Source organism: Oncorhynchus mykiss, chromosome 3 (genome assembly GCF_013265735.2).
Source record: "Oncorhynchus mykiss isolate Arlee chromosome 3, USDA_OmykA_1.1, whole genome shotgun sequence".
Classification (NCBI taxonomy): domain Eukaryota; kingdom Metazoa; phylum Chordata; class Actinopteri; order Salmoniformes; family Salmonidae; genus Oncorhynchus; species Oncorhynchus mykiss.
The window spans coordinates 18,067,377-18,093,207 of NC_048567.1; the positions used below are offsets into that span (position 1 = coordinate 18,067,377).

The following is a 25,831-nucleotide window of genomic DNA, read 5'->3' on the forward strand; positions in this document are numbered from 1 at the left end:
TGCTATGAGTTGTATTGTATGCTGAGTTCCTGTTCTACTAAATGGAACTGTCACATCATCTCTCCGACACTCATCCCCTGCCCCAGGCACACACACACGCAATACTGCACACATATACACACACCGTCAGCTCCATGATTACAACCCAGGAACTGTGGTGTTTAGTTTCAGGGTGTGTCAGTCTCTCCTTCAGCCCACACAAAGAGAAGAGAATGCCACATCAGAACACACAGACCCTGGGACATGAAGCTAGAACACCGCAGCTGCAGTTTAGTGGCTCATTGATTCATCAAATCAATCGATGTGATTCAGTTACTCAGCGATTCTTAGAATCAGTGATTCAGTAGTTCACCAACTTTATGGTTCAGTGTCTCACTGATTTAGTGATGTTCAGCTTGGATGGTTCCCTGGCTGCACCAAATTTGCTCCCCCCTGCCCTTGCCTGTCTGTCTCCTCACCTCCCATGACCTTGGCTTCTCTCATAGATGAGCTTGTGTTTTCACTGTGATCTCCTTACTAGAACTTCAGAGGGATTCCAGAGCCATCCTGTCCAGATGGTTGCTGCTCTGGTATCTATAGATGAGTCGACCAATTAAAATCCCCCTGTGGAGATGATCTCTGACCTCTGCCCATGCCCATTAGAGGGCAGTGTGAGTCCTCCTGACCCCTGACCTGAAAGCTCATGCTCTACCTTCGCTGATTAACACACCCTGTGTTGTCCTTTATCTGCCCAACAGTGTGTGTGTGTGTGTGTGTGTGTGTGTGTGTGTGTGTGTGTGTGTGTGTGTGTGTGTGTGTGTGTTTGTTAGTGCGTGTGTGTGTGTGTGTGTGCGCACGCACGTGCTTACATGCATGTACACAGAAGGTGAGGAAAGAGTGAGTGAGTAGTAGCCATGGTAGTGGTTGTAGTAGTGGTAGTGGTCGTAGTAGTGGAAGTGGGCGTAGTAGTGGTAGTGGTCATAGTAGTGGCCATGGTAGTGGTTGTAGTAGTGGTAGTGATCGTAGTAGTGGAAGTGGGCGTAGTAGTGGTAGTGGTCGTAGTAGTGGTAGTGGTCGTAGTAGTGGTAGTGGTTGTAGCAGTGGTTGTGGTAATGGTCGCAGTAGTGGTCGTGGTAGTGGCCGTGGTAGTGGTCGCAGTAGTGGTCGTGGTAGTGGCCGTGGTGGTCATAGTAGTGGTAGTGGTCGTAGTAGTGGTCGTAGTAGTGGTAGTGATCATAGTAGTAGTGGTAGTGGTCATAGTAGTGGTAGTGGTAGAGGCCGTGGTTGTGGTAGTGGCCGTGATAGTGTCGTAGTAGTGGTCGTAGTAGTGGTAGTGGTAGTAGTAGTGGTCGTAGTAGTGGAAGTGGTCGTAGTAGTGGTAGTGGTCGTCATAGTGGTAGTAGTAGTGGTAGTGGTCGTAGTAGTGGTAGTGGTAAAGGCCGTGGTTGTGGCCGTGATAGTGTCGTAGTAGTGGTCGTGGTCGTAGTAGTGGTAGTAGTAGTGGTAGTGGTAGTAGTAGTGGTCGTAGTAGTGGAAGTGGTCGTAGTAGTGGAAGTGGTAGTGGTCGTGGTAGTGGTCGTAGTAGTGGTAGTGGTCATAGTAGTAGTAGTGGTCGTAGTAGTGGAAGTGGTCGTAGTAGTGGCAGTGGTCATTGTAGTGGTCGTAGTAAATGGTAATGGTCGCAGTATTGGTAGTGGTCGTAGTAGTGCTAGTGGAGGTGGTCGTTGCTGTGATAGTGTCATAGTAGTGGTAGTGGTCGTAGTAGTGGTAGTGGTCGTAGTAGTGGTCGTGGTTGTAGTTGTGGTTGTAGTAGTGGTCGTGGTTGTAGTTGTGGTCGTAGTTGTAGTAGTGGAGTGGTCGTAGTAGTGGTAGTGGCCGTAGTAGTGGTAGTGGTAGTGGTTGTAGTAGTGGAGTGGTCGTAGTAGTGGTAGTGGCCGTAGTAGTGGTAGTGGTAGTGGTTGTAGTAGTGGTAGTGTCGTAGTAGTGGTCGTGGTAGTGGTCGTAGTAGTGGTAGTGGCCGTAGTAGTGGTAGTGGTCGTAGTAGTGGTCGTGGTTGTAGTTGTGGTCGTAGTTGTAGTAGTGGAGTGGTCGTAGTAGTGGTAGTGGCCGTGGTAGTGGTAGTGGTTGTAGTAGTGGTAGTGTCCGTGGTCGTGGTAGTGGTCGTGATAGTGTCGTAGTAGTGGTAGTCGTCGTAGTGGTAATGTTCGTAGTAGTGGTAGTACTAGTGGTAGTGGTCGTACTAGTGGTGGTGGTAGTGGTCGTAGTAGTGGTAGTGGCCGTAGTAGTGGTAGTGGTCGTAGTAGTGGTCGTGGTTGTAGTTGTGGTCGTAGTTGTAGTAGTGGAGTGGTCGTAGTAGTGGTAGTGGCCGTAGTAGTGGTAGTGGTAGTGGTTGTAGTAGTGGTAGTGTCCGTGGTCGTGGTAGTGGTCGTGGTAGTGGCCGTGATAGTGTCGTAGTAGTGGTAGTCGTCGTAGTGGTAGTGTTCGTAGTAGTGGTAGTACTAGTGGTAGTGGTCGTACTAGTGGTGGTGGTAGTGGTCGTAGTAGTGGTAGTACTAGTGGTAGTGGTCGTACTAGTGGTGGTGGTAGTCGTCGTAGTGGTAATGTTCGTAGTAGTGGTAGTACTAGTGGTAGTGGTCGTACTAGTGGTGGTGGTAGTGGTCGTAGTAGTGGTAGTGGTCGATGCCAATGGCGCGGTATCCATAGATCCGAATTTTAGATGCTGTCCTCTTGGCTGCAGAGACAACATGTTGTTGTTTTTTGCTCATTTCCTGCCATTCTACACATTTTTTCATGGGAAAGGGGATACCTAGTCAGCTGCACAACTGAATACATTCAACTGAAATGTGTCTTCCACATTTAACCCAACCCCTCTGAATCAGAGAGGTGCGGAAGGTTGCCTTAATTGAAATGCTGAGAGACAAATGTGCAATTTTAAAGCTAATTTCCTAGCTAAGTTCTTATGCTATCTGAGTAACTATAACGTTATAACAAAATCAATGGGGTCCCATGCCATGACATTTTTAGAATTTTAGGCTTTCCCTGTCTAGTTTTATTTCGGTGATTGTTAGTTCTAAAATGTTTAGTTCTCAAAAGATGATCATATAAAAAAATATATAGCTCCATTATATTTTCTACATACTTTATATCTGGTTTAAGTCGTTTAAGTTAACACAGAATACGATTTACCATCCATTGAAAAAATATATAAAATAGTTTTAATAATTATAAAATGTTAATTATATATATATTTTTAAATATATATCTTATACATATATATTAATATAGGGGGTGAAGTGGTAGGTTACTTACTTCAGGTGAAGTATGTCATGTTAGAGGTAAGGAGAGAGTAGGTGAGGTACAGGGTTTACTGTAGTAGTACTTACTGCAGGTGAAGTATGTCATGTTAGAGGTAAGGAGAGAGTAGGTGAGGTAGACAGGGTTTACTGTAGTAGTACTTACTGCAGGGGAAGTATGTCATGTTAGAGGTAAGGAGAGAGTAGGTGAGGTGGGCAGGGTTTACTGTAGTAGTACTTACTGCAGGTGAAGTATGTAATGTTAGAGGTAAGGAGAGAGTAGGTGAGGTGGACAGGGTTTACTGTAGTAGTACTTACTGCAGGTGAAGTATGTCATGTTAGAGGTAAGGAGAGAGTAGGTGAGGTAGACAGGGTTTACTGTAGTAGTACTTACTGCAGGCGCTGCAGGTGAAGTATGTCATGTTAGAGGTAAGGAGAGAGTAGGTGAGGTGGACAGGGTTTACTGTAGTAGTACTTACTGCAGGTGAAGTATGTAATGTTAGAGGTAAGGAGAGAGTAGGTGAGGTGGACAGGGTTTACTGTAGTAGTACTTACTGCAGGTGAAGTATGTAATGTTAGAGGTAAGGAGAGAGTAGGTGAGGTGGACAGGGTTTACTGTAGTAGTACTTACTGCAGGTGAAGTATGTCATGTTAGAGGTAAGGAGAGAGTAGGTGAGGTGGACAGGGTTTACTGTAGTAGTACTTACTGCAGGTGAAGTATGTCATGTTAGAGGTAAGGAGAGAGTAGGTGAGGTGGACAGGGTTTACTGTAGTAGTACTTACTGCAGGTGAAGTATGTCATGTTAGAGGTAAGGAGAGAGTAGGTGAGGTGGACAGGGTTTACTGTAGTAGTACTTACTGCAGGTGAAGTATGTCATGTTAGAGGTAAGGAGAGAGAAGGTGAGGTGGACAGGGTTTACTGTAGTAGTACTTACTGCAGGTGAAGCAGACATCATGATAGAGGTAAGGAGAGAGAAGGTGAGGTGGACAGGGTTTACTGTAGTAATACTTACTGCAGGTGAAGTATGTCATGTTAGAGGTAAGGAGAGAGTAGGTGAGGTGGACAGGGTTTACTGTAGTAGTACTTACTGCAGGTGAAGTATGTCATGTTAGAGGTAAGGAGAGAGTAGGTGAGGTGGACAGGGTTTACTGTAGTAGTACTTACTGCAGGTGAAGTATGTAATGTTAGAGGTAAGGAGAGAGTAGGTGAGGTGGACAGGGTTTACTGTAGTAGTACTTACTGCAGGTGAAGTATGTAATGTTAGAGGTAAGGAGAGAGTAGGTGAGGTGGACAGGGTTTACTGTAGTAGTACTTACTGCAGGTGAAGTATGTCATGTTAGAGGTAAGGAGAGAGTAGGTGAGGTGGACAGGGTTTACTGTAGTAGTACTTACTGCAGGTGAAGTATGTAATGTTAGAGGTAAGGAGAGAGTAGGTGAGGTGGACAGGGTTTACTGTAGTAGTACTTACTGCAGGTGAAGTATGTCATGTTAGAGGTAAGGAGAGAGAAGGTGAGGTGGACAGGGTTTACTGTAGTAGTACTTACTGCAGGTGAAGTATGTCATGTTAGAGGTAAGGAGAGAGAAGGTGAGGTGGACAGGGTTTACTGTAGCAGTACTTACTGCAGGCGCTGCAGGTGAAGCAGACATCATGATAGAGGTAAGGAGAGAGTAGGTGAGGTGGACAGGGTTTACTGTAGTAGTACTTACTGCAGGCGCTGCAGGTGAAGCAGACATCATGATAGAGGCTTCCCATAGCCTGGCAGGCCTCAGTGGCTCCGTACACCGCCTTGTTACACTTCACACAGCTCCCTGGAACACAACACAACAGCCAGGTCAGAGACATGAACACACACACACACTGTGCCACCATCATGTACTTTGGCACCACTACTGTCTCAGTCTTAAGCAGTTGTCCTGTTAGAATAGAACGTTAGAATTGTACACATTCCATAACATGAATAAAGAGGCTGGATCCATAACAAGCAGCCTGACAAAACCAGTCACAAACAATGGAATGAAAAAGGCCTAATAACAGTCAAAGGAAATGAGTTAGCCATGCTGTATCATTGAAAGGGGAAATATATTCCAATCTGCTTGTTTGGTTTGGCTCTGGGTTAGAGGAGTCTGTCACATGAACACAGTGATAAAAGACCTGTTCCTACCAAATGCTGCTCCCTGCACACTGCTGCTAGACAGACAGCATGTGCACACACACACACACACACACACACACACACACACACACACACACACACACACACACACACACACACACACACACACACACACACACACACACACACACACACACACACACACACACACACACACACACACACACACACACCCCTTTCGCCCTCCCCTTTATAGACCACCAGTCAGACAGGACAGGAAGTGAGAGGTTGGTGGTAGAGACAGACAGACAGACAAGAGAAGGAAAGAGAGAGAAAGGGGTGAGAGAAAGAGGACAGAGGAGAAAGGGATAGAAAAGTAAGAGACTGTAATGCAAGTTGGAGAGCTGTCCAAGCTGGTATGTATACCTGTGGAGGGTGAGGTTCAGTAGTTCATATTGGCCAACTGTTATTGGGTTGTCACCCAGAACATGCCACGTCTTGATCAATGTATCATGTTGGGTCTTCACAGCCAGTGGTTTGTTCTGTCACCCTCTTCAATCATGCATGTGCATACTGCAGTGCATAGCAACGTACACACACACACATAGCTAATCATGCAGTATAATCTAGTCAGCTGACAGGCAGCAGAGGTGGAAAGTTCCATAGACTGATAGAGAGTGTGAGAGAGTGAGAGAAAGAAAGACAGAAAGAGTCCAGTGAAAATAGAAAGAGCTCGTGTCATGTGTCCTCTGAGGTGTTTTGTGTGCTGAGGTCTTCTGACTGAGCTGAGAGGTTGGCAGTGTGCTGAGAGAGATGTGGTAACAGAACAACATGAGCCCACAGCAGCATGGCGTGGCACTGTGCTGAAACAACAGTGTGTTACACACACACAACATTCCCCAGGGGGACGAAGACCACGCCAGGGACAGTACCGCCTCGCCTGGCCACTCACAAAGAAGCTTCTGTCTCTGGCCTGCTCTCCTGCAGACAGACATCACCAGGCACTACGTCTGTACACCTCCCCTAACCCACTGGCAGCATCCCCAATGCTCCTCTACTCCCTACATTGGGAATAGGGGACCATTTGCAACGCATCCACTGTCAGCCACAGACAAGAGACGACATTAAGTTTCACCTCTTCATACTTGTAACACAATACAGAGCTATACACACAATATAGAGCTATACACACAATATAGAGCTATACACACAAAATAGAGCTTTACATACAATATAGAGCTATACACACAATATAGAGCTATACACACAATATAGAGCTTTACACACAATATAGAGCTATACACACAATATAGAACTTTACACACAATATAGAGCTATACACACAATATAGAGCTATACACACAGTATAGAGCTATACACACAATATAGAGCTATACACACAGTATAGAGCTATACACACAATATAGAGCTTTACACACAATATAGAGCTATACACACAGTATAGAGCTATACACACAATATAGAGCTATACACAGTTTATTATGTACACCACCATGTTCACAAAAATGGATTGAGTCACGTGGCTGTGGCTTGCTATATAAAGCAGGCAGACAGGCATTCAGTTACTGTTTGATCGAATGGGCAAAACGAGGGACCTAAGCGACTTTGAGCATATTATGATCATCGAAGCCAGGCGCGCCGGTTCCAGTATCTCAGAACGGCCGGTCTGCTGGGCTTTTCACGCAGGACAATGTCTAGGGTTTACCGAGAATGGTGCGACAAACAGTCAGCGACAGTCCTGTGGGAGAAAACAGCTCGTTGATGAGAGGTAAAAGGAATATGGCAATAATTGTGCAAGCAAAGAGGCGGGCCACAAATAGCGGCGCAGTACAACAGTGGTGTGCAGAATGGCATCTCGCAACGCACAATTCGTCAGTCCTTGTCATGGATTTGCTAATGCAGCAGACGACCACACGGGCTTCCTCTCCTGTCAGCTAAAAACAAGAATAAGCGGCGGCTCCAGTGGGCACACGATCACCAACTCTAGACAATTGAGGAGTGAAAAACATGAATACCGGTTCCTGTTGCGTCATGCTGGTGGCAGTCAGGATTTGGCGTCAGCAGCATGACTCCATGGCCCCATCCAGCCTGGTGTTAATGGTACAGGCTGGGGGTGTAATGGTGTGGGGAATGTTTTCTTGGCACACGAGTAGGTCCCTTGAAATAACTTGAGCAATGTTTCCATGCCCGAAGAATTCAGGCTGTTCTGGAGGCAAAGGGGAGTCCGACCCGGTACTAGATGGGTGTACCTAATAAACTGAATGTACACAGAGTTTACAACACATTAGAAACACCTGCTCTTTCCATTACATAGACTGACCAGGGGAATCCAGGTAAAAACTATGATCCCTTATTGATGTCACTTATTAAATCCACTTCAATCAGTGTAGATGAAAGGGAGGAGACAGGTTAAAGAGGATTTTCAAGCCTTGAGACAATTGACATGGATTGTGTATGTGTGCTATTCAGAGGGTGAATGTGTCATGGCCTGATCTGTTTCACCTGTTCTTGTCCTTGTGACAGTTCGTCCTGTTTGTCAAGCTTACCGGCATTCGTCCTGTCAGCTTCTGTCTTTTCCCAGCCTCTCTTTTTCTCGTCCTCCTGGTTTTGGACCCTTGCCTGTCCTGACCCTGTACCCACCCACCTGACCACTCCTCCCATCCCTGAGTCTACCTGCCGTCCTGTACCTTTGCTCCTACTCTGGATTTTCTCCTACTCTGCCTTGACCTGTCGTTTGTCTGCCCCTGTTGTTACAATAAACATTGTTACTTCACACAGTCTGCACTTGGGTCTTACCTTGATACCTGATAGAATGGGCAAGACAGAAGATCGAAGTTCCTTTGAACGGGGTATGGTAGTAGGTGCCAGACACATCGGTTTGTGTCAATAACTGCAACACTGCTGGGGTTTTTCCATGCTCAAGAATAGTCCACCACCGAAAGGACATCAAGCCAACTTGACACAACTGTAGGAAGCATTTGAGTCAACATGGGCCAGCATCCCTGTGGAACGCTTTCAACACCTTGTAGAGTCCATGCCCCAACGAATTGAGGCTGTTTTAAGTGTATATACTTAATTGAATCAACATCTCCTGTTAACTACAACACAGTCCTCTAGTCTGGCCTTATAACCTATGACTGGCTTTAAGCCATTTGTCCTGTCTATCATGACTCTCAGATATTGTGAAACAATATAGGAATACCTCTGATACTTTTAACACAATACAGGAATACCTCTGATACTGTAACACAATATAGGAATACCTTTGATACTATAACACAATATAGGAATATCTCTGATACTGTAACACACTATAGGAATAGCTCTGATACTGTAACACAATATAGGAATAGCTCTGATACTGTAACACAATATAGGAATACCTATGATACTTTAAAACAATATAGGAATACCTCTGATACTGTAACACAATATAGGAATACCTCTGATACTGTAAAGCAATATAGGAATGAGCTATATACACACCTTATTGAATTAACCCTTCCCTTATTGAATTAACCCTTACAATAAACCACTGTAGCCTACAGCACAGCCACATCTAGCCTATCCCCTTATATAACAATGTCTGGAGATTAAGGGCCTACCCCTCTCATCATGTGTTCCTCCCTCCTCCTCTTCCTCTACCCCTCCTCTCCTCTCCTCCAAAATCTGGCCTCACCCCTGGAATTCTAGGTTCAATCCATCATTAGACTGACTGACAGACAGTCAGTTTTACTGTATGGACTCAACAGGGTTGGGTTTGTTTAGCTCAACTTTGGTTTTACTTGGTTGACTTTTCAAAACTGAGAATTGTATGATTTTCCACCAGAGTTGAAAGTCACAGCTGGTGTTTGTAATGCACATGCCATTGAAACTATAAAATGCACTGAAAAGTAAGAGGGATACATAAACAACCAAACAAACTGGTTCCTGTTTAGGACAAACATTCTTAGGTAAAGAAGCAACATTTTCCTCCCTGATTACAGTCCCATATTCCAAACCCCCTGTGATTTTATAGGGGAGTGCTTTCTTTAACGGTTATGAGGGCATGGGTGAGGGGGGAATGGAATCAAAACACAAGAGCCAAAACTTCACCCCCCATCCTCCCCCTCACCTCACCCCCCAAACACCAGCCCAGCTGTCAAAACGTCTGCCTCTACTGCTTCCCAATGGCTCACAACAAGCCTCTTCATAAACCTCCGCAATCTCTGACAGGAACTTGATATTATGGTAGTTGACTTGTCATGTTAGAAGCCAAATAAGACTACTGCACTTAGTAATATCCATATGGTAGTTATTATTTTGTGTGTGTATCACATGGCAGTATTAGAATCCAAGGCTAGGACATTATGAAATCACATCAACACCGGTCCCACCCAAAACAACAGCCTAACATCACAAAAACATTCTCTCACTACACGAACACACATTTACTTATACAACCAATCAAACACTGAAGCAAGGCCCCAGGCCCAGACACAGAGAGAGATGCACACACACACACACAAAGCAAGGCCCCAGGCCCAGACACAGAGAGAGATAAAGAGGGAGGAGAGAGAGAGAGAGATGCACACACACACACACAAAGGCTTCCTGCAGGACTTGCCAGGGGTACAGATTGAGTGCCAAAGCAGAAGCCAAGAAACTCTGGGAAGAGTTAAGGTAAACTGTCCAGTCAACAGACAAACTATTGCCTGATAGGAGAAAGCCATCCTTAATCACAACACAATACAAAGCACTCAACCTCTACTATCTGTGTGTGTGTGTGGCGACAGTGATCCCCTCCACCCTCTGTCCTATCCCACCACTCACCCTTCCTGTCTGACCTCCCACCCATAAATCTGCTCTCCCCTCTGCCTCTCTTTCCCTGCTCTACCTCCCTCCCTCTCTCTCTCACAGCCAAAGACGCACCAAAAGGTTCTATAAATTAACCCGAAGTACCTTCTGCTAATCTAATCATTTATGAAACTAAGTGAGCTCCCCACCCACTCTTTATATTCCTCAGCCCCGTCCCGTCCTCCAGACATTCCTCTGTGTTCCCCTGGTGCAGCCGTTTGGCACGACACTCAGTTTCCCAGAACATCCAGCTACAGCTCTGCCAATCAGAGCAGAGAGTATATGATATGAGAGACCCCAGCCCTAGCTGGCTGGAACTCACTAGGCATGGGTCTGAAATGGCACCCTATACCCTATACAGTGCACTACTATATGGGCACTGGTCATAAGTAGTGCACTAAATAGGCAATAGGGTATCATTTTGGAGGTGGCCCATATCATTTTGGAGGTGGCCCATATGAGCCTTTAGGATGGCCACACTAATCTCCCTTTTACATGAACCTACTACATCACTAGGTATATGCCCCCAGTGTAAATATGACTTACATACTTAATACTCTACAGTCACACTGGTCAATAATATACTGTATCATACAAATTAGGCAATCCTTTAGTAAATGACACCAACTATTGAACTGATAACCCTGGAATAGAACATCATTCCCATAGTATTATGGTTCTTCATTTAGCCATAGTTTGCTTGTTAGAGAGGAGTAACTCAACACAATCTGGCCTTAATGACCATATACTCTTGTAAACTTCACCCGACACAGCTACTTCTCGGAGCCTGGTTCCTCTCTAGGTTTCTTCCTATGACCCTGGCTTTCTAGGGAGTTTCTCCTAGCCACTGTGCTTGCTCTTTGAGTATCCAGACCTATGGTTCAGGCTGAAAGAATACTCCTCTCCTTTCAGTGGAAAAAGCAGGTCAGGGATGGAGCTTCTCTTTCAGTTCAGTATGTAGACCAGGCCAGGAACTGCATCTGTCCGTCACGCAGGCTATTTTCTGGCACGACAGCATAACGCAGAAAATGAGTGTGTGCTGGGCGAGTGTGCTGTGAGCGTGTCAGCGTTACAGTATTGTCATACACAAAGGTTCTACCATCTTCCACTGCGGCCCCCCACAGGAATCTCTATAACATGTTAACATGTGTGCTTATGAATCTGTGTGGGTGTGTTCAGCATGACAGCGACATGCCCCAGAACATCTTCCCTTACATACTGAATGAGTGGACCTCTGGGGGGCTGGGACGGGAATTACAATCCGGACTGACGTTCATCGTTCCTGCAGGAAATTCCTTTTATGAGGCGGCAGTGAGATGCTTTATGACCGATGGACAAGCGCACGCTAGATCTCTCTCTCTCTCTCTCTCTCTCTCTCTCTCTCTCTCTGCTGGACGTCCCGTTTTGATGACTGGTCTTGCCTCAACACGCCGAACACATCTGGATGAGGAGGAAAAACTCCTGGCCTTACCTTCAGGACATAGTATACTGTACACATATTTTCCATTTTCCACCAGGACTAGCCTGGAACTGGGCTCTCAGAGCAGAGTAATAAACACCTTGTCAGCCGTTTATAACTGCAGCACACAGAGTACAGGTCTGGTACGGTACAACAGTACAGCAGTATAGCTGGAGGAAAGACAGCCAAGCACTTATTTTCTCCCCCTTTTTTCCAGATAACAATTTCCAGAGAGCACGCAAACTGGGTGCTGCGTGGCACTAGCTTAAAAAAGGAGCAGAAAGCCATGCTCTTGGGCCTTTTACAAATCTGTTTCTGTTGACCAGTTGAATTCCTCCTCCTTCCTCCTCCTCTTTCTCTCTTCTCCTCCTACCCAACCTCTTTCTCTCTTCTCCTCCTGACCTACCTCTTTCTCTCTTCTCCTCCTGCGCTACCTCTTTCTCTCTTCTCCTCCTGACCTACCTCTTTCTCTCTTCTCCTCCTGACCTACCTTTCTCTCTTCTCCTCCTGCCCTACCTCTTTCTCTCTTCTCCTCCTGCCCTACCTATTTCTCTCTTCTCCTCCTGCCCTATCTCTTTCTCCTCCTGCCCTACCTCTTTCTCCTCCTGCCCTACCTCTTTCTCTCTTCTCCTCCTGCCCTACCTCTTTCTCTCTTCTCCTCCTGCGCTACCTCTTTCTCTCTTCTCCTCCTGCCCTACCTCTTTCTCCTCCTGCCCTACCTCTTTCTCTCTTCTCCTCCTGCCCTACCTCTTTCTCTCTTCTCCTCCTGCCCTACCTCTTTCTCCTCCTGCCCTACCTCTTTCTCTCTTCTCCTCCTGCGCTACCTCTTTCTCTCTTCTCCTCCTGCACTACCTCTTTCTCTCTTCTCCTCCTGCGCTACCTCTTTCTCTCTTCTCCTCCTGCGCTACCTCTTTCTCTCTCACTCTCTCCTTTTCCTCTTTCTTTCTTCTCCTCCTGCGCTACCTCTTTCTCTCTTCTCCTCCTGTGCTACCTCTCTCTCTCTTCTCCTCCTGCCCTACCTCTCTCTCTCTTCTCCTCCTGCCCTACCTCTTTCTCCTCCTGCCCTACCTCTTTCTCTCTTCTCCTCCTGCGCTACCTCTCTCTCTCTTCTCCTCCTGCCCTACCTCTTTCTCTCTTCTCCTCCTGCCCTACCTCTCTCTCTCTTCTCCTCCTGCCCTACCTCTTTCTCTCTTCTCCTCCTGCCCTACCTCTTTCTCTCTTCTCCTCCTGCCCTACCTCTCTCTCTTCTCCTCCTGACCTACCTCTTTCTCTCTTCTCCTCCTGCCCTACCTCTCTCTCTCTTCTCCTCCTGCCCTACCTCTTTCTCTCTTCTCCTCCTGCCCTACCTCTTTCTCCTCCTGCCCTACCTCTTTCTCTCTTCTCCTCCTGCCCTACCTCTTTCTCCTCCTGACCTACCTCTTTCTCTCTTCTCCTCCTGCCCTACCTCTCTCTCTCTTCTCCTCCTGCCCTACCTCTTTCTCTCTTCTCCTCCTGCCCTACCTCTTTCTCTCTTCTCCTCCTGCCCTACCTCTTTCTCCTCCTGCCCTACCTCTTTCTCTCTTCTCCTCCTGCCCTACCTCTTTCTCCTCCTGCCCTACCTCTTTCTCTCTTCTCCTCCTGCCCTACCTCTTTCTCTCTTCTCCTCCAGCCCTACCTCTTTCTCCTCCTGCCCTACCTCTTTCTCTCTTCTCCTCCTGCCCTACCTCTTTCTCCTCCTGCCCTACCTCTTTCTCTCTTCTCCTCCTGCCCTACCTGTCTCTCTCTTCTCCTCCTGCCCTACCTCTTTCTCTCTTCTCCTCCTGCCCTACCTCTTTCTCTCTTCTCCTCCTGCCCTACCTCTCTCTCTCTTCTCCTCCTGCCCTACCTCTTTCTCTCTTCTCCTCCTGCCCTACTTCTTTCTCTCTTCTCCTCCTGCCCTACCTCTTTCTCTCTTCTCCTCCTGCCCTACCTCTCTCTCTCTTCTCCTCCTGCCCTACCTCTTTCTCTCTTCTCCTCCTGCCCTACCTCTTTCTCTCTTCTCCTCCTGCCCTACCTCTTTCTCTCTTCTCCTCCTGCCCTACCTCTCTCTCTCACTCTCCTTTTCCTCTTTCTTTCTTCCTCAATGCTTTTCTCATCTGTTGATCAGCCCCACCAAACATGTGCTCTTTCACTTCCACTTCTCCTGTTGCACACATTGGGCACAAATGTTATATTCAATAGTTATTTCTGCATTAAAAGGGAAAAGTGTACATTTACTCGTAACCAGTTATATATTAATCTGTACATAAACTAAAGAGACTGATGTCATGTATCCTAGGGCAGCTACAGGCTACATGGAAAAACACTAACAGGTGCTGTAATTCAGTTGTCATTGTCTGTATTCCCCAGACTGTGGCTGCGTACAAAAGGTGTGTGTGCGTGCCTGTGTGCCTTTGTGTGTACATGGATGCATGTGTGTGTGCGAGCATGCACATGGTGGTTTAGAGCAAGAATGTTCAAGTCCGGGTCTGTGCTCGGCCATGTGATGATGTTATTTGGAAAGACTGAGTCAAACAGCTAAACACATGAGAAGAGAACGGATGTGATCGGGGAGAGAACGGATGTGATCGGGGAGAGGACGGATGTGATCGGGGAGAGGACGGATGTGATCGGGGAGAGGACGGATGTGATCGGGGAGAGAACGGATGTGATCGCGAAGAGAACGGATGTGATCGGGGAGAGGACGGATGTGATCGGGGAGAGGACGGATGTGATCGGGGAGAGGACGGATGTGATCGGGAAGAGAACGGATGTGATCGGGGAGAGGACGGATGTGATCGGGGAGAGGACGGATGTGATCGGGGAGAGGACGGATGTGATCGGGAAGAGGACGGATGTGATCGGGGAGAGGACGGATGTGATCGGGGAGAGGACGGATGTGATCGGGGAGAGGACGGATGTGATCGGGAAGAGAACGGATGTGATCGGGGAGAGGACGGATGTGATCGGGGAGAGGACGGATGTGATCGGGAAGAGAACGGATGTGATCGGGGAGAGGACGGATGTGATCGGGGAGAGGACGGATGTGATCGGGGAGAGGACGGATGTGATCGGGGAGAGGACGGATGTGATCGGGAAGAGAACGGATGTGATCGGGGAGAGGACGGATGTGATCGGGGAGAGGACGGATGTGATCGGGGAGAGGACGGATGTGATCGGGGAGAGGACGGATGTGATCGGGGAGAGAACGGATGTGATCGGGGAGAGAACGGATGTGATCGGGGAGAGGACGGATGTGATCGGGGAGAGAACGGATGTTTTACAAACAATGACAAAAGCGCAGCGCTGATCTAAAAAAAAGCAGCCAATATCCTGTTACTAATTAATTTAGTTATTGATGTGGGTGTGTGTGTGCCTTAATCCACCAGGCTTATTACAGCTGAGAGGAGAAGACAACCTTCTCCTGGTTGGCCCTGGGCCGAGCCTGAGAGGTAGGCGGGCGGGTGGCCGTCAGTGACATACCCAGACGGGAGGATTTAAGGAGAACAAGAAGAAACAAATTAGACAATTATTCATTCTAGACTTAAAGACGAAGAAGAGAATAGAAGAGAGGCCTCTGGCTAAACGCTCTGTCTGTCTGTCGAGTTCAATACTGAACAACAGTATGAGCCATGATGATCAGAAACATACACAGACAGAATGGCCGCTAGGACGCCTTCACAACTATTCCACTTGATCTGGCATGAGCAAACCAAAACATACACACGCATACACAAAGATAAAGTTAAATGAAGGAGGTGAAAAGTTTGGAACAGTGGGCCATTTTCGCACTTAGTGACCCACACAGAGAAATAGTGAATTTGATTAAAGAGTGACACCAGGTCGATCAAAATGTCAAACTAAGCTTACCGAAGTAGTCTGCCTTGGGCTGGGCGTCCATCTCCTTCTCCAGATGCTTGGTCAGGGCTTCTAATTTGATCTCGGCGGCAGACGGCCCCTGCTCCGGCTGGACATGGAGAGTCTGGCTGGGCAGTTTGAGAGCCCTGGGGGTGCTGGGGGCTTCAGACTGGGGCTGGGGTTGGCATGCCTCACCACCAGAGGACAGCTGGCTGTCTAGGCCAGAGGGCACATCCACCCCCATGGCCACTTGCCTGCCCTGCGCCTGGCCTACACCTTGACCCTGGCCAAAGCTTCTAGAGACACTGATTCCAGAGGGAGAGGCAGAGGCAGGGAAGTAAGCTCCAGCTGTGGCTTTGGGCTGGGCTGCCTCAGATGGGGGAACCACAGGACTCTGAGGGAGCCCGTTCTGGCCTAGATTTCCATGGTTGGCTGTTGATCTTGGGCTCATAGAGGATGCTGCTGAGTAAGGGCCTGTTGGCGGTGTAACAGTGGCAAGTTGGGGAGACAGCTGCTGGTACAGGTCAGCTCCGCCAGTGAAGGCACTCAGAGGGAGCGGTGCCAACAGGTCTGGGTGCCCCAAGCTCCGCATCCAGTCTGCTGCAGCCCCAGCATCAGCCAACATGGGGGGTCTCTGCTGCACCAGTAGGGTGGCAGCCTTGCTCTGGTGCAGTCTAGTGGGGCTCAGAGACTGTAGGCTGTCGGAGAAGGGGGGAGATGGTGAGTGGTGTGGGGGCTGCTGAGATGGGCTGCACATGAGGCCTGATGATCCAGCAGGGCTGGAGGATCCTGAGGAGGCCTGGCCACCCCTGGAGGAGTAGGAGGCCGAAGTGCCCGAGGGACTGGCAGGGTGACCAGAAGCATGTGTGTGTGCGTTCCCAGGGCTGGTGGGACTCAAGGCGTGGTGGTAAGAATGCGGCTCAAAACGCTCCTTGTTATCGTAATTGTTTCCGTAGCCGTATGACTGTTGACTGGGTGAATGGTGTTTCAGAGCGTCATAGGGCGCGTACTGACTCGCGCCACTGGCGGTGCCTGGCAAAGGGCCAGAGGGTATGGGAGGCTTGGCTGCAGCTTCCCCTGCCTGTCTGTAGCTATTGATAGGCGGCCTGTCTTTGGTGTAAAACGTGCTGTCTGCCGCTCTGTTTTGACCCCCGTTCATTCTCACTACCAAATTGTTTTTGGCAATTTCCTCTTGCTGTTTCTGTATGTGGATTTTTGTCATTTTGGAGGCAAAAACTCTCCTGGTTTCTTCAAAGTCGGAGTTGTTCCGTGCATCCTTCTTCATTCGGAACAGCCCGTCCCTAGATGCCTCATACATATTGAGGTCTTCTAAAAACTTACTTGCCTCAAGATCCAAATCGTCGTATTTATCCATCTTGAAGTGAATTACAAAATGTGTATAAACTATTATCTGATTTAAGGTTCGAGCCACAACTTTCACAAAAAAACGTTCTGTCCAACTTATTTAAAAGTAGGCTAGCCAATAAAAACAACGTTAAACACAGTAAACAATTGAAACGAAAATATGAAATCCAAACTCTCGTTACTCCCAAAGTAAAATATTAGCGCAGTCTACTGTCCAGTCCAGTCAGCGGAGAGAGAGCACTGTCACGCGGTATTCTGACGTGGAGATCCCAACCCGAAGTTATAGTACTCCCGTAATGTGTCAGCTATCCCGCGGAAGCAATTATACCTAGGTCTACTCCGGAATGGATAATAGCGAGAATAAGCTCCGTCCTCTCCTCGGTGAGCCAGTTGACTCTGCTCGCAACAGGATACTGTCTGATTATAACGTCAGATCAGATAGCCTACCACCCCAGCCTGCGCCCCCTTTCCGAACTTCACTGTGGCTCTCACAGCCGAAGCCTCCATTCAAAAAACGTTGTTTGCAACTTTGTAGCGAGTGCATGTGTTCCAAACTTTTCCTGCAAGTTGCTGAACAAATTCCACTGTGGTCCTTTCACAACGCCAATGTAGCTCGCCTATAATTAAACGGTTATTACAAGTGCGTAGGCAAAACACTGAACTAAAGCAAACCTCCTAATCCGAATGTGGATAGTGTGGAGTCGACCGTGGGATAGGGTGCTGTTTGATTTTAAAGGCGCAGTGTTCACTTCATTCTGGGGTAGATTTTTTCATGATATCCGGACCACCAGAAAACTCAAGACACATAGCATAACAAACATTTACCTTTAGGCTATGTTCTTTTTTTTTATCACACATTGTTTATTGATAAGTTTACTTTATACCCACAATCTCTTTGGCTACGTTGTTGGTACAGGACCAACTGAATTCAAGTTAATTATGAATCAACACAGTTTAATAGCTAAGGAATCATGTAGGGCTACAAAGTGTGATTTGCAATCTAAATTAGTATTATAGTCCCTATAAAAAAAATTGGCCACATATGGGTAATGTGGATTTATACCTTCAGATGTCTCAAGTTCATATGATGTGCTGACAGATGCATATCGGCTGCTTCGACATGTTCACATGCATGTTTTTAACAGATGTTATTGCCGGTGTTGCGAAATGCTTGTGTTTCTAGCTCCAACAGTAAAGGAATGGAATTAAGAAAATAGAAATATTTGGATGAGCAATGTCAGAGCGGCATAGACTAAAATACAGGAGAATATAATAAAATACAGTATATACATATGAGATGAGTAATGCAAAATATGTAAACATTACTAACTGTGTGTGGAAAAGGAGGTGGGGGGGGGGGAGTCTTTCTCAGACGGACAAGTTGGGATACATCTGTATTTTTCTGTGTCCTTGGTGGGGTGTTTAAGTACTGTGTATGAATCCCAATGTCTGTGGAGCCGAGCTGAATACATACAGTGGGGAGAACAAGTATTTGATACACTGCCGATTTTGCAGGTTTTCCTACTTACAAAGCATGTAGAGGTCTGTCATTTTTTATCATAGGTACACTTAAACTGTGAGAGACGGAATCTAAAACAAAAATCCAGAAAATCACATTGTATGATTTTTAAGTAATTAATTTGATTGCATGCAATAAGTATTTGATACACCAGAAAAGCAGAACTTAATATTTGGTATAGAAACCTTTGTTTGCAATTACAGAGATCATGCGTTTCAAGTAGTTCTTGACCATGCTTGCACACACTGCAGCAGGGATTTTGGCCCACTACTCCATACAGACCTTCTCCAGATCCTTCAGGTTTCGGGGCTGTCACTGGGCAATACGGACTTTCAGCTCCCTCCAAAGATTTTCTATTGGGTTCAGGCCTAGAGACTGGCTAGGCCACTCCAGGACCTTGAGATGCTTCTTACGGAGCCACTCCTTAGGCTGTGTGTTTCGGGTCGTTGTCATGCTGGAAGACCCAGCCACGACCCATCTTCAATGCTCTTACTGAGGGAAGAAGGTTGTTGGCCAAGATCTCGCGATACATGGCCCCATCCATCCTCCACTCAATACGGTGCAGTTGTCCTGTCCCCTTTGCAGAAAAGCATCCCCAAAGAATGATGTTTCCACCTCCATGCTTCACGGTTGGGTTGGTGTTCTTGGGGTTGTATTCATCCTTCTTCTTCCTCAAAACACGGCGAGTGGAGTTTAGACCAAAAAGCTCTATTTTTGTCTCATCAGACCACATGACCTTCTCCCATTCCTCCTCTGGATCATCCAGATGGACATTGGCAAACTTCAGACGGGCCTGGACATGCGCTGGCTTGAGCAGGGGGACCTTGCGTGCGTTGCAGGATTTTAATCCATGACGGCGTAGTGTGTTACTAATGGTTTTCTTTGAGACTGTGGACCCAGCTCTCTTCAGGTCATTGACCAGGTCCTGCCGTGTAGTTCTGGGCTGATCCCTCACCTTCCTCATGATTATTGATGCCCCACGAGGTGAGATCTTGCATGGAGCCCCAGACCGAGGGTGATTGACCGTCATCTTGAACTTCTTCCATTTTCAAATAATTGTGCCAACAGTTGTTGCCTTCTCACCAAGCTGTTTGCCTATTGTCCTGTAGCCCATCCCAGCCTTGTGCAGGTCTACAATTTTATCCCTGATGTCCTTACACAACTGTCTGGTCTTTGCCATTGTGGAGAGGTTGGAGTCTGTTTGATTGAGTGTGTGGACAGGTGTCTTTTATACAGGTAATGAGTTCAAACAGGTGCAGTTAATACAGGTAATGAGTGGAGAACAGGAGAGCTTCTTAAAGAAAAACTAACAGGTCTGTGAGAGCCGGAATTCTTACTGGTTGGTAGGTGATCAAATACTTATTGCATGCAATAAAATGCAAATTAATTACTTAAAAATCATACAATGTGATTTTCTGGATTTTTGTTTTAGATTCTGTCTCTCACAGTTGCTATGTACCTATGATAAAAATTACAGACCTCTACATGCTTTGTAAGTAGGAAAACCTGCAAAATCGTCAGTGTATCAAATACTCGTTCTCCCCACTGTAGAAGCATAGAGACTGTGAGAGGGGTGGTTGGCTGTGATGTAATCAAAACAGAATGTTTATAAAGCACAGTCAGTAACCATCTGTACACTAATTAGGAAACGGTCACCGCAAACAGCCATCCTCCAAAAGGAGCTTAATACACTTGTTTATAACGTTCTCACGCAAATACCCACCAACAACAGGCAGGCACTACTTTGAGCTAATTAAGATTGTGATGGAAATCTTGTTGGAGAAAATTATGTTGTTTTACTGCTCGGATTAATCAGCTCTAACAATTAGAATATGGATATTAATTAAGGCAGAGCTCTCCCTTCCCAGCAAATGGAACAATTTCTGGCAACAACCATTAGCGGTGCGTGGGTAAAATCACTGGGAAAGCCATAATAGGTTGTTTGCTCTATAACCTGTTAGTTCATATGCCTTGACACCGTGGACTGTTTCGGATGCTTTCTCCGGTGAGATACAGTACATTCAGCCTCTTGCAAATTTAAGGAAAATTATGAAACTCAGAGAGACTCATTTGTTTTTTAGGAAACCTGGCTTCCCTTGGCTGTGATGAATACACGCCACTGGCAACAACAGAGATGTTACGTTTTCATTTGGAAAAGGTGAAATTAGCAATAGAACTGAGACCTAATTTCATAATGTATGTACATTTAAAAATATGAAATACCAATGTACAGTTAAAAACATGAAATTGTAATGTAAAAGAACTTGAGACAACCTGTTCTAAGTGATGTGTTGCTATGGAGAGGTAAACAACAGAATAACTGTGGCTTAATGTGGTCCTTTACCAGACATACCAATGCTTTAGCTTTATCATCAAAACAATTAAATACAACAAACAAACCTCCTTGGATGACCAAATTACCCGATTTAGTTCAGTCTCTGAGAAAATTAGCCAGCTCCTGTATATTTTTAGCCTCGTACAACCACACTGATTTGGTGAGCTTATACAGTATATACAGTTTGCCAGATCAGTCTGGTTGTACCAGGCTATTATGTTTTATCCCCTTCAAACAATTAAGCATGCTAGAATCAGCCTAGTGAAATGGAGAATGCTTGTGACTATCCATCATACTCCACCCTTGCTCACACATACTCCACCCTTTAGTTTCCACCAAGTCAAGATCGGGGCAGGGACACTTTCAAACCCATTAAAGACTATGTTAATGTAGGCCTGTAAGTCTTTGGAGAGGGCCTGCTGCTAGGATTGTGGTCTTCCTCTGGTAGTTGAGTCACAGTGAAATATTGTTGCCTATTTAATGACTTACAGTAGCCATGGAAACAGCTGCGCTGATGAAAGTGTCAAATGTCTCGGGGGCTGTTGCTAACACAATTAAATGTGTGTTCAGGGGAATTTTGGTCTGAACTGTGTCAATATACTGTATGATAACTGGGCAATGAAATGTATTTATGTGAGCATAAAGTAATACCTGACTTTTTTTTTAATCACAAATGACTATCACAAGCCTTCCTCTGAGACACTAGCTCTGTCTCCATTAAATTATCTAGAGATAGTTTTTGTCGACATTTAGAAAGTTTGCATAGAAAATAGATGCGACAATTGCCTGCTATGGTGCTTTTCCATGTAACTAACTTGTGTGTCGATAAAAACAGCTGGACGTAATGACGTCATACCTATAAAAAAAAAGACCTAGCAAAAACCTATACAGTCGAATAAAAATGTAGTGATTGAAGTGTTTCCATTGCCCATTTAGGTAAATTGCACATTAATAAATTGCCACAGCCCATATGTCCTGACACCTATTAATGTCTAGGTAGCCCGCGAAAGTCAGCATGGATATAATGCAATAATTGACTATATTTGCCATATTCTAATGTCTCATGTGCTCACATATTGCAATGGCCCGTGCCAATGTGAAACTTGCAGATCTGAAATAATTGGATGGAGAAACTTCCAGGCCAACCAGAAAAGCAAAGCGAAGCAATTCAGGCAGTCTTGAAAGTCAGGCAAAGCGAATGTGTTTAGCAAGCAGTAGGCTAGGCATTTAGAATTAAATGTGGAGTGGAGTTTATAGTTAGGCTACCTGACATCATGTGCCCCGCGTACCTTTAGAATTATTCGTCAATCATCATGTATTCTAAAAACAGCGTTTTCATCGTAATTTGTTTTTAAAAAGTTAGACAAAATAAATCCACCCGTCGAACGTATAAAACTGTTTTCGAACTATTACTATTTATATATCTGCCGTTTCCATTAGATGGCGCAATGATTTTTTATTTTTTTTGCAACGCTTTTGTCGAATAAACCTGGGTCAATGGAAACCTGCTTAGTGTCTCTCTCCTCCACGAAAGCAGTGTGCAAGGAGCTCAAAACACCATGAGAAAGCTATTGAAGTTGGCTAGCAAGTGTGTCCATTTCACTACATTTGTGTGATATTCAGTGTGGATTTCTGGCTAGAACACTTGTGGATCCAGGGAGAGAATGTAACGGCAAAGGAGCAATAACAACACTGAGAGAGAAAGGGGAGGGAATCAGGTGGCTGATAACGATTCACAACCATCTCCCTCATATCCCACACAGCCTTGAGTCATGCCTCAGCAGTGTGAAACAAAACACACCACATGTGCCAAAAGAGAAACACTGATAGGACTGAATGATAGGGCTAGAATGTATAGGTTGGGTTCTGTTATTTCACTTGTAACACCATGAGAATAAAACATGTTTTTACCTTCTCATAAAACAGCTATGGTGTCTGTCAACTAAAAAATAAATCAAGTACTCAGTTCAGCTTGAGTCATTTTCAACAGGTCATAACTGCTTATAACTGCTGATTACTGTTAGTCTGGCTGACACCTAACTCAAAGTCTTTTTCACATCAGTCTGGGAAGGCTCCATGATGTTGTAGGCAAGATGAGTCGATAATGAAGGGGACTGATTGGCTCGCCTTTGTGTTTCTCACTCAAACACCCACATGGTCAGCAACACACAGCCCATGAGCCCCGCCCCCTTTCAATACAACTGTTGGATTTTCAAATCCAAACAATGAGAGTTTTCAACCCCCCTGGGAAAAAAACAATGTTAGAGAGAACCAATCAAAGCTCAAGCCAGCTTCTGCATTAACAAAGTCTCTTGTCCTGTTCAGACCAGTGTGTCACAGCTCTCCCTCGCATCAACCTGACTACATTACTGCAACATTAGGACAACACCTGCTTATTACTGCTCGAAACTGCACCATTATGGTATCTCAGCCAGTCATTATCAGCTAATAAGTATCCAACTTAAAATTGAGTGAAAAACGCTTTCACCAAGCCCATTCCGTCAAATCAGCTGCAACTACTTCAAGGATTGTGGGGGAATTGTTTTCTAAAAGGGCCTTTGGTCCTTAGCTCATCTCTTAATTCCTGGTCATTTTTCTAGCTTCCTGTTATTCTGTCTCTCCTGTGAGTAATTTCCTGTCCACCTGATGGTTAGAGATACACATGGAATGTCCAGGGGGTCTGGGTCAAAGGTCAGGTCACTGAGGCAGAAAGGCTTCCTATAGTACACCGCTCAGCCTCTGCCATTCTTTAAAAGCAACCATCTTCCCTCCTTCCCCTATATTAATCCGTCTCCCTTATTCCCTGTAATTTAAATGTTCCACCTGATCACACATCACACTGTCCGACCGTGTCAAATCTAAAACAACATCATAATAGAATGACAGACAGGCTTCTCCTTCTCTGAGCTGACCCAGAGTTTCAGACCATACATTATAAAGTATGTTTATCAACAGTAAGAGACAAAAGGAGTAACATCAAAACAGACATTAGGCTATACAATTCATATAAAAGGACCATAGAAGGTCAGGATGGAACAAGAGATGGGTACTGACAGACTGATCTTGAGACTGGCACATCACATAGAGTCCGGTAATCAAATGACAACTTCCTGATTGCTCAGAATGCATGTCTAATCCTGCTGAAGGGAGCTGTCCATGTTGTGTTGGACCCTTTAAATTGCTACTGGAATAAAACGTCCTGCCAGCAACATGATCTGAGTGACTCACTTAGAACCAGTAATGGGTCTAGTCAGTAGATGTTAGACAGAGGACTCTGTGCTCAGTCACTGGGGTATACACGACAGGGAAGGAGAGTCCCATTTACAAGCCATGAGGTGGCTCACTGATAGATGATGTTAATGACCGGCAATGAATGGGCTGTGGTAAGGGGAGACTGGATTCAAATATCTTGTGTCCTCTTCACTTCATGTACCTCTGTCCCATTCCTATGACCTCATCAATCCAACCCAGCCGCAACCTGTATCCATTGGCCAATACACTGATGACATCATCAATCAGACCAGAATACCAGCTGTGATTCCAGACGTCAGTCAAATTCCTCTGTTCTCGTAACGACAGTTTCAGACTGGAATCAACACCTTCTGTCTGACTCACCCTGTCCTTTTGATTTATTTCACCTTTATTTAACCAGGTAGGCTAGTTGAGAACAAGTTCTCATTTACAACTGTGACATGGCCAAGATAAAGCATAGCAGTGTGAACAGACAACAACACAGAGTTACACATGGAGTAAACAATTAACAAGTCAATAACACAGTAGAAATGTAAAAAAAAAAGTATATATACATTGTGTGCAAAAGGCATGAGGAGGTAGGCGAATAATTACAATTTTGCAGATTAACACTGGAGTGATACATGATCAGATGGTCATGTGCAGGTAGAGATACTGGTGTGCAAAAGAGCAGAAAAGTAAATAAATAAAAACAGTATGGGGATGAGGTAGGTAAATTGGGTGGGCTATTTACCGATGGACTATGTACAGCTGCAGCGATCGGTTTGCTGCTCAGATGGCAGATGATTAAAGTTGGTGAGGGAGATAAGTCTCCAACTTCAGCGATTTTTGCAATTCGTTCCAGTCACAGGCAGCAGAGAACTGGAAGGAACGGTCAGCCAAATGAGGTGTTGGCTTTAGGGATGATCAGTGAGATACGCCTGCTGGAGCGCGTGCTACGGATGTTGCCATCGTGACCAGTGAACTGAGATAAGGCAGAGCTTTACCCAGCATGGACTTGTAGATGACCTGGAGCCAGTGGGTCTGGCGACGAATATGTAGCGAGGGCCAGCCAACTAGAGCATACAGGTCGCAGTGGTGGGTGGTATAAGGTGCTTTAGTAACAAAATGGATGGCACTGTGATAAACTGCATCCAGTTTGCTGAGTAGAGTATTGGAAGCTATTTTGTAGATGACATCGCCGAAGTCGAGGATCGGTAGGATAGTCATTTTTACTAGGGTAAGTTTGGCGGCGTGAGTGAAGGAGGCTTTGTTGCGGAATAGAAAGCCGACTCTAGATTTGATTTTAGATTGGAGTACTTATAGATGTCCACATATTCTAGGTCGGAACCATCCAGGGTGGTGATGCTAGTCGGGCATGTGGGTGCAGGCAGCGAACGGTTGAAAAGCATGCATTTAGTTTTACTAGTGTTTAAGAGCAGTTGGAGGCCACGGAAGAAGTGTTGTATGGCATTGAAGCTTGTTTGGAGGTTAGATAGCACAGTGTCCAAGGAAGGGCCAGAAGTATACAGAATGGTGTCGTCTGCGTAGAGGTGGATCAGGGAATCGCCCGCAGCAAGAGCAACATCATTGATATATACAGAGAAAAGAGTTGGCCCGAGAATTGAACCCTGTGGCACCCCCATAGACTGCCAGAGGACCGGACAACATGCCCTCCGATATAACACACTGAACTCTGTCTGCAAAGCCCTGTCTTATCTGTCCCTGTCCCTGCTGCAGTCTGTCTCAACAACATACATGGAGTTCTGTGTGGTTATGGTATTAGTGTTCTGAATGGAACGTGATTGTGTTCCCACTGAGGC

The 25,831-nt window shown here is 45.9% G+C and overlaps 1 protein-coding gene across 1 annotated transcript in view; it reads right to left on the reverse strand.

Annotated features, from left to right (window-relative positions):
- LOC110511851 (Wilms tumor protein 1-interacting protein) overlaps positions 1-17,653 on the reverse strand; it is a 35,284-nt gene extending 17,631 nt beyond the window's left edge. Inside the window, exons 1-2 of the mRNA XM_021592571.2 lie at positions 15,571-17,653; positions 4,981-5,082 (exon numbers count right to left, since the gene is read on the reverse strand). Of these exons, the coding sequence (XP_021448246.2) occupies positions 4,981-5,082; positions 15,571-16,933 (1,465 nt within the window). The 5' untranslated portion in view covers positions 16,934-17,653. The remainder of the gene's footprint in view (positions 1-4,980; positions 5,083-15,570) is intronic.
- Positions 17,654-25,831: the final 8,178 nt, after the last annotated feature.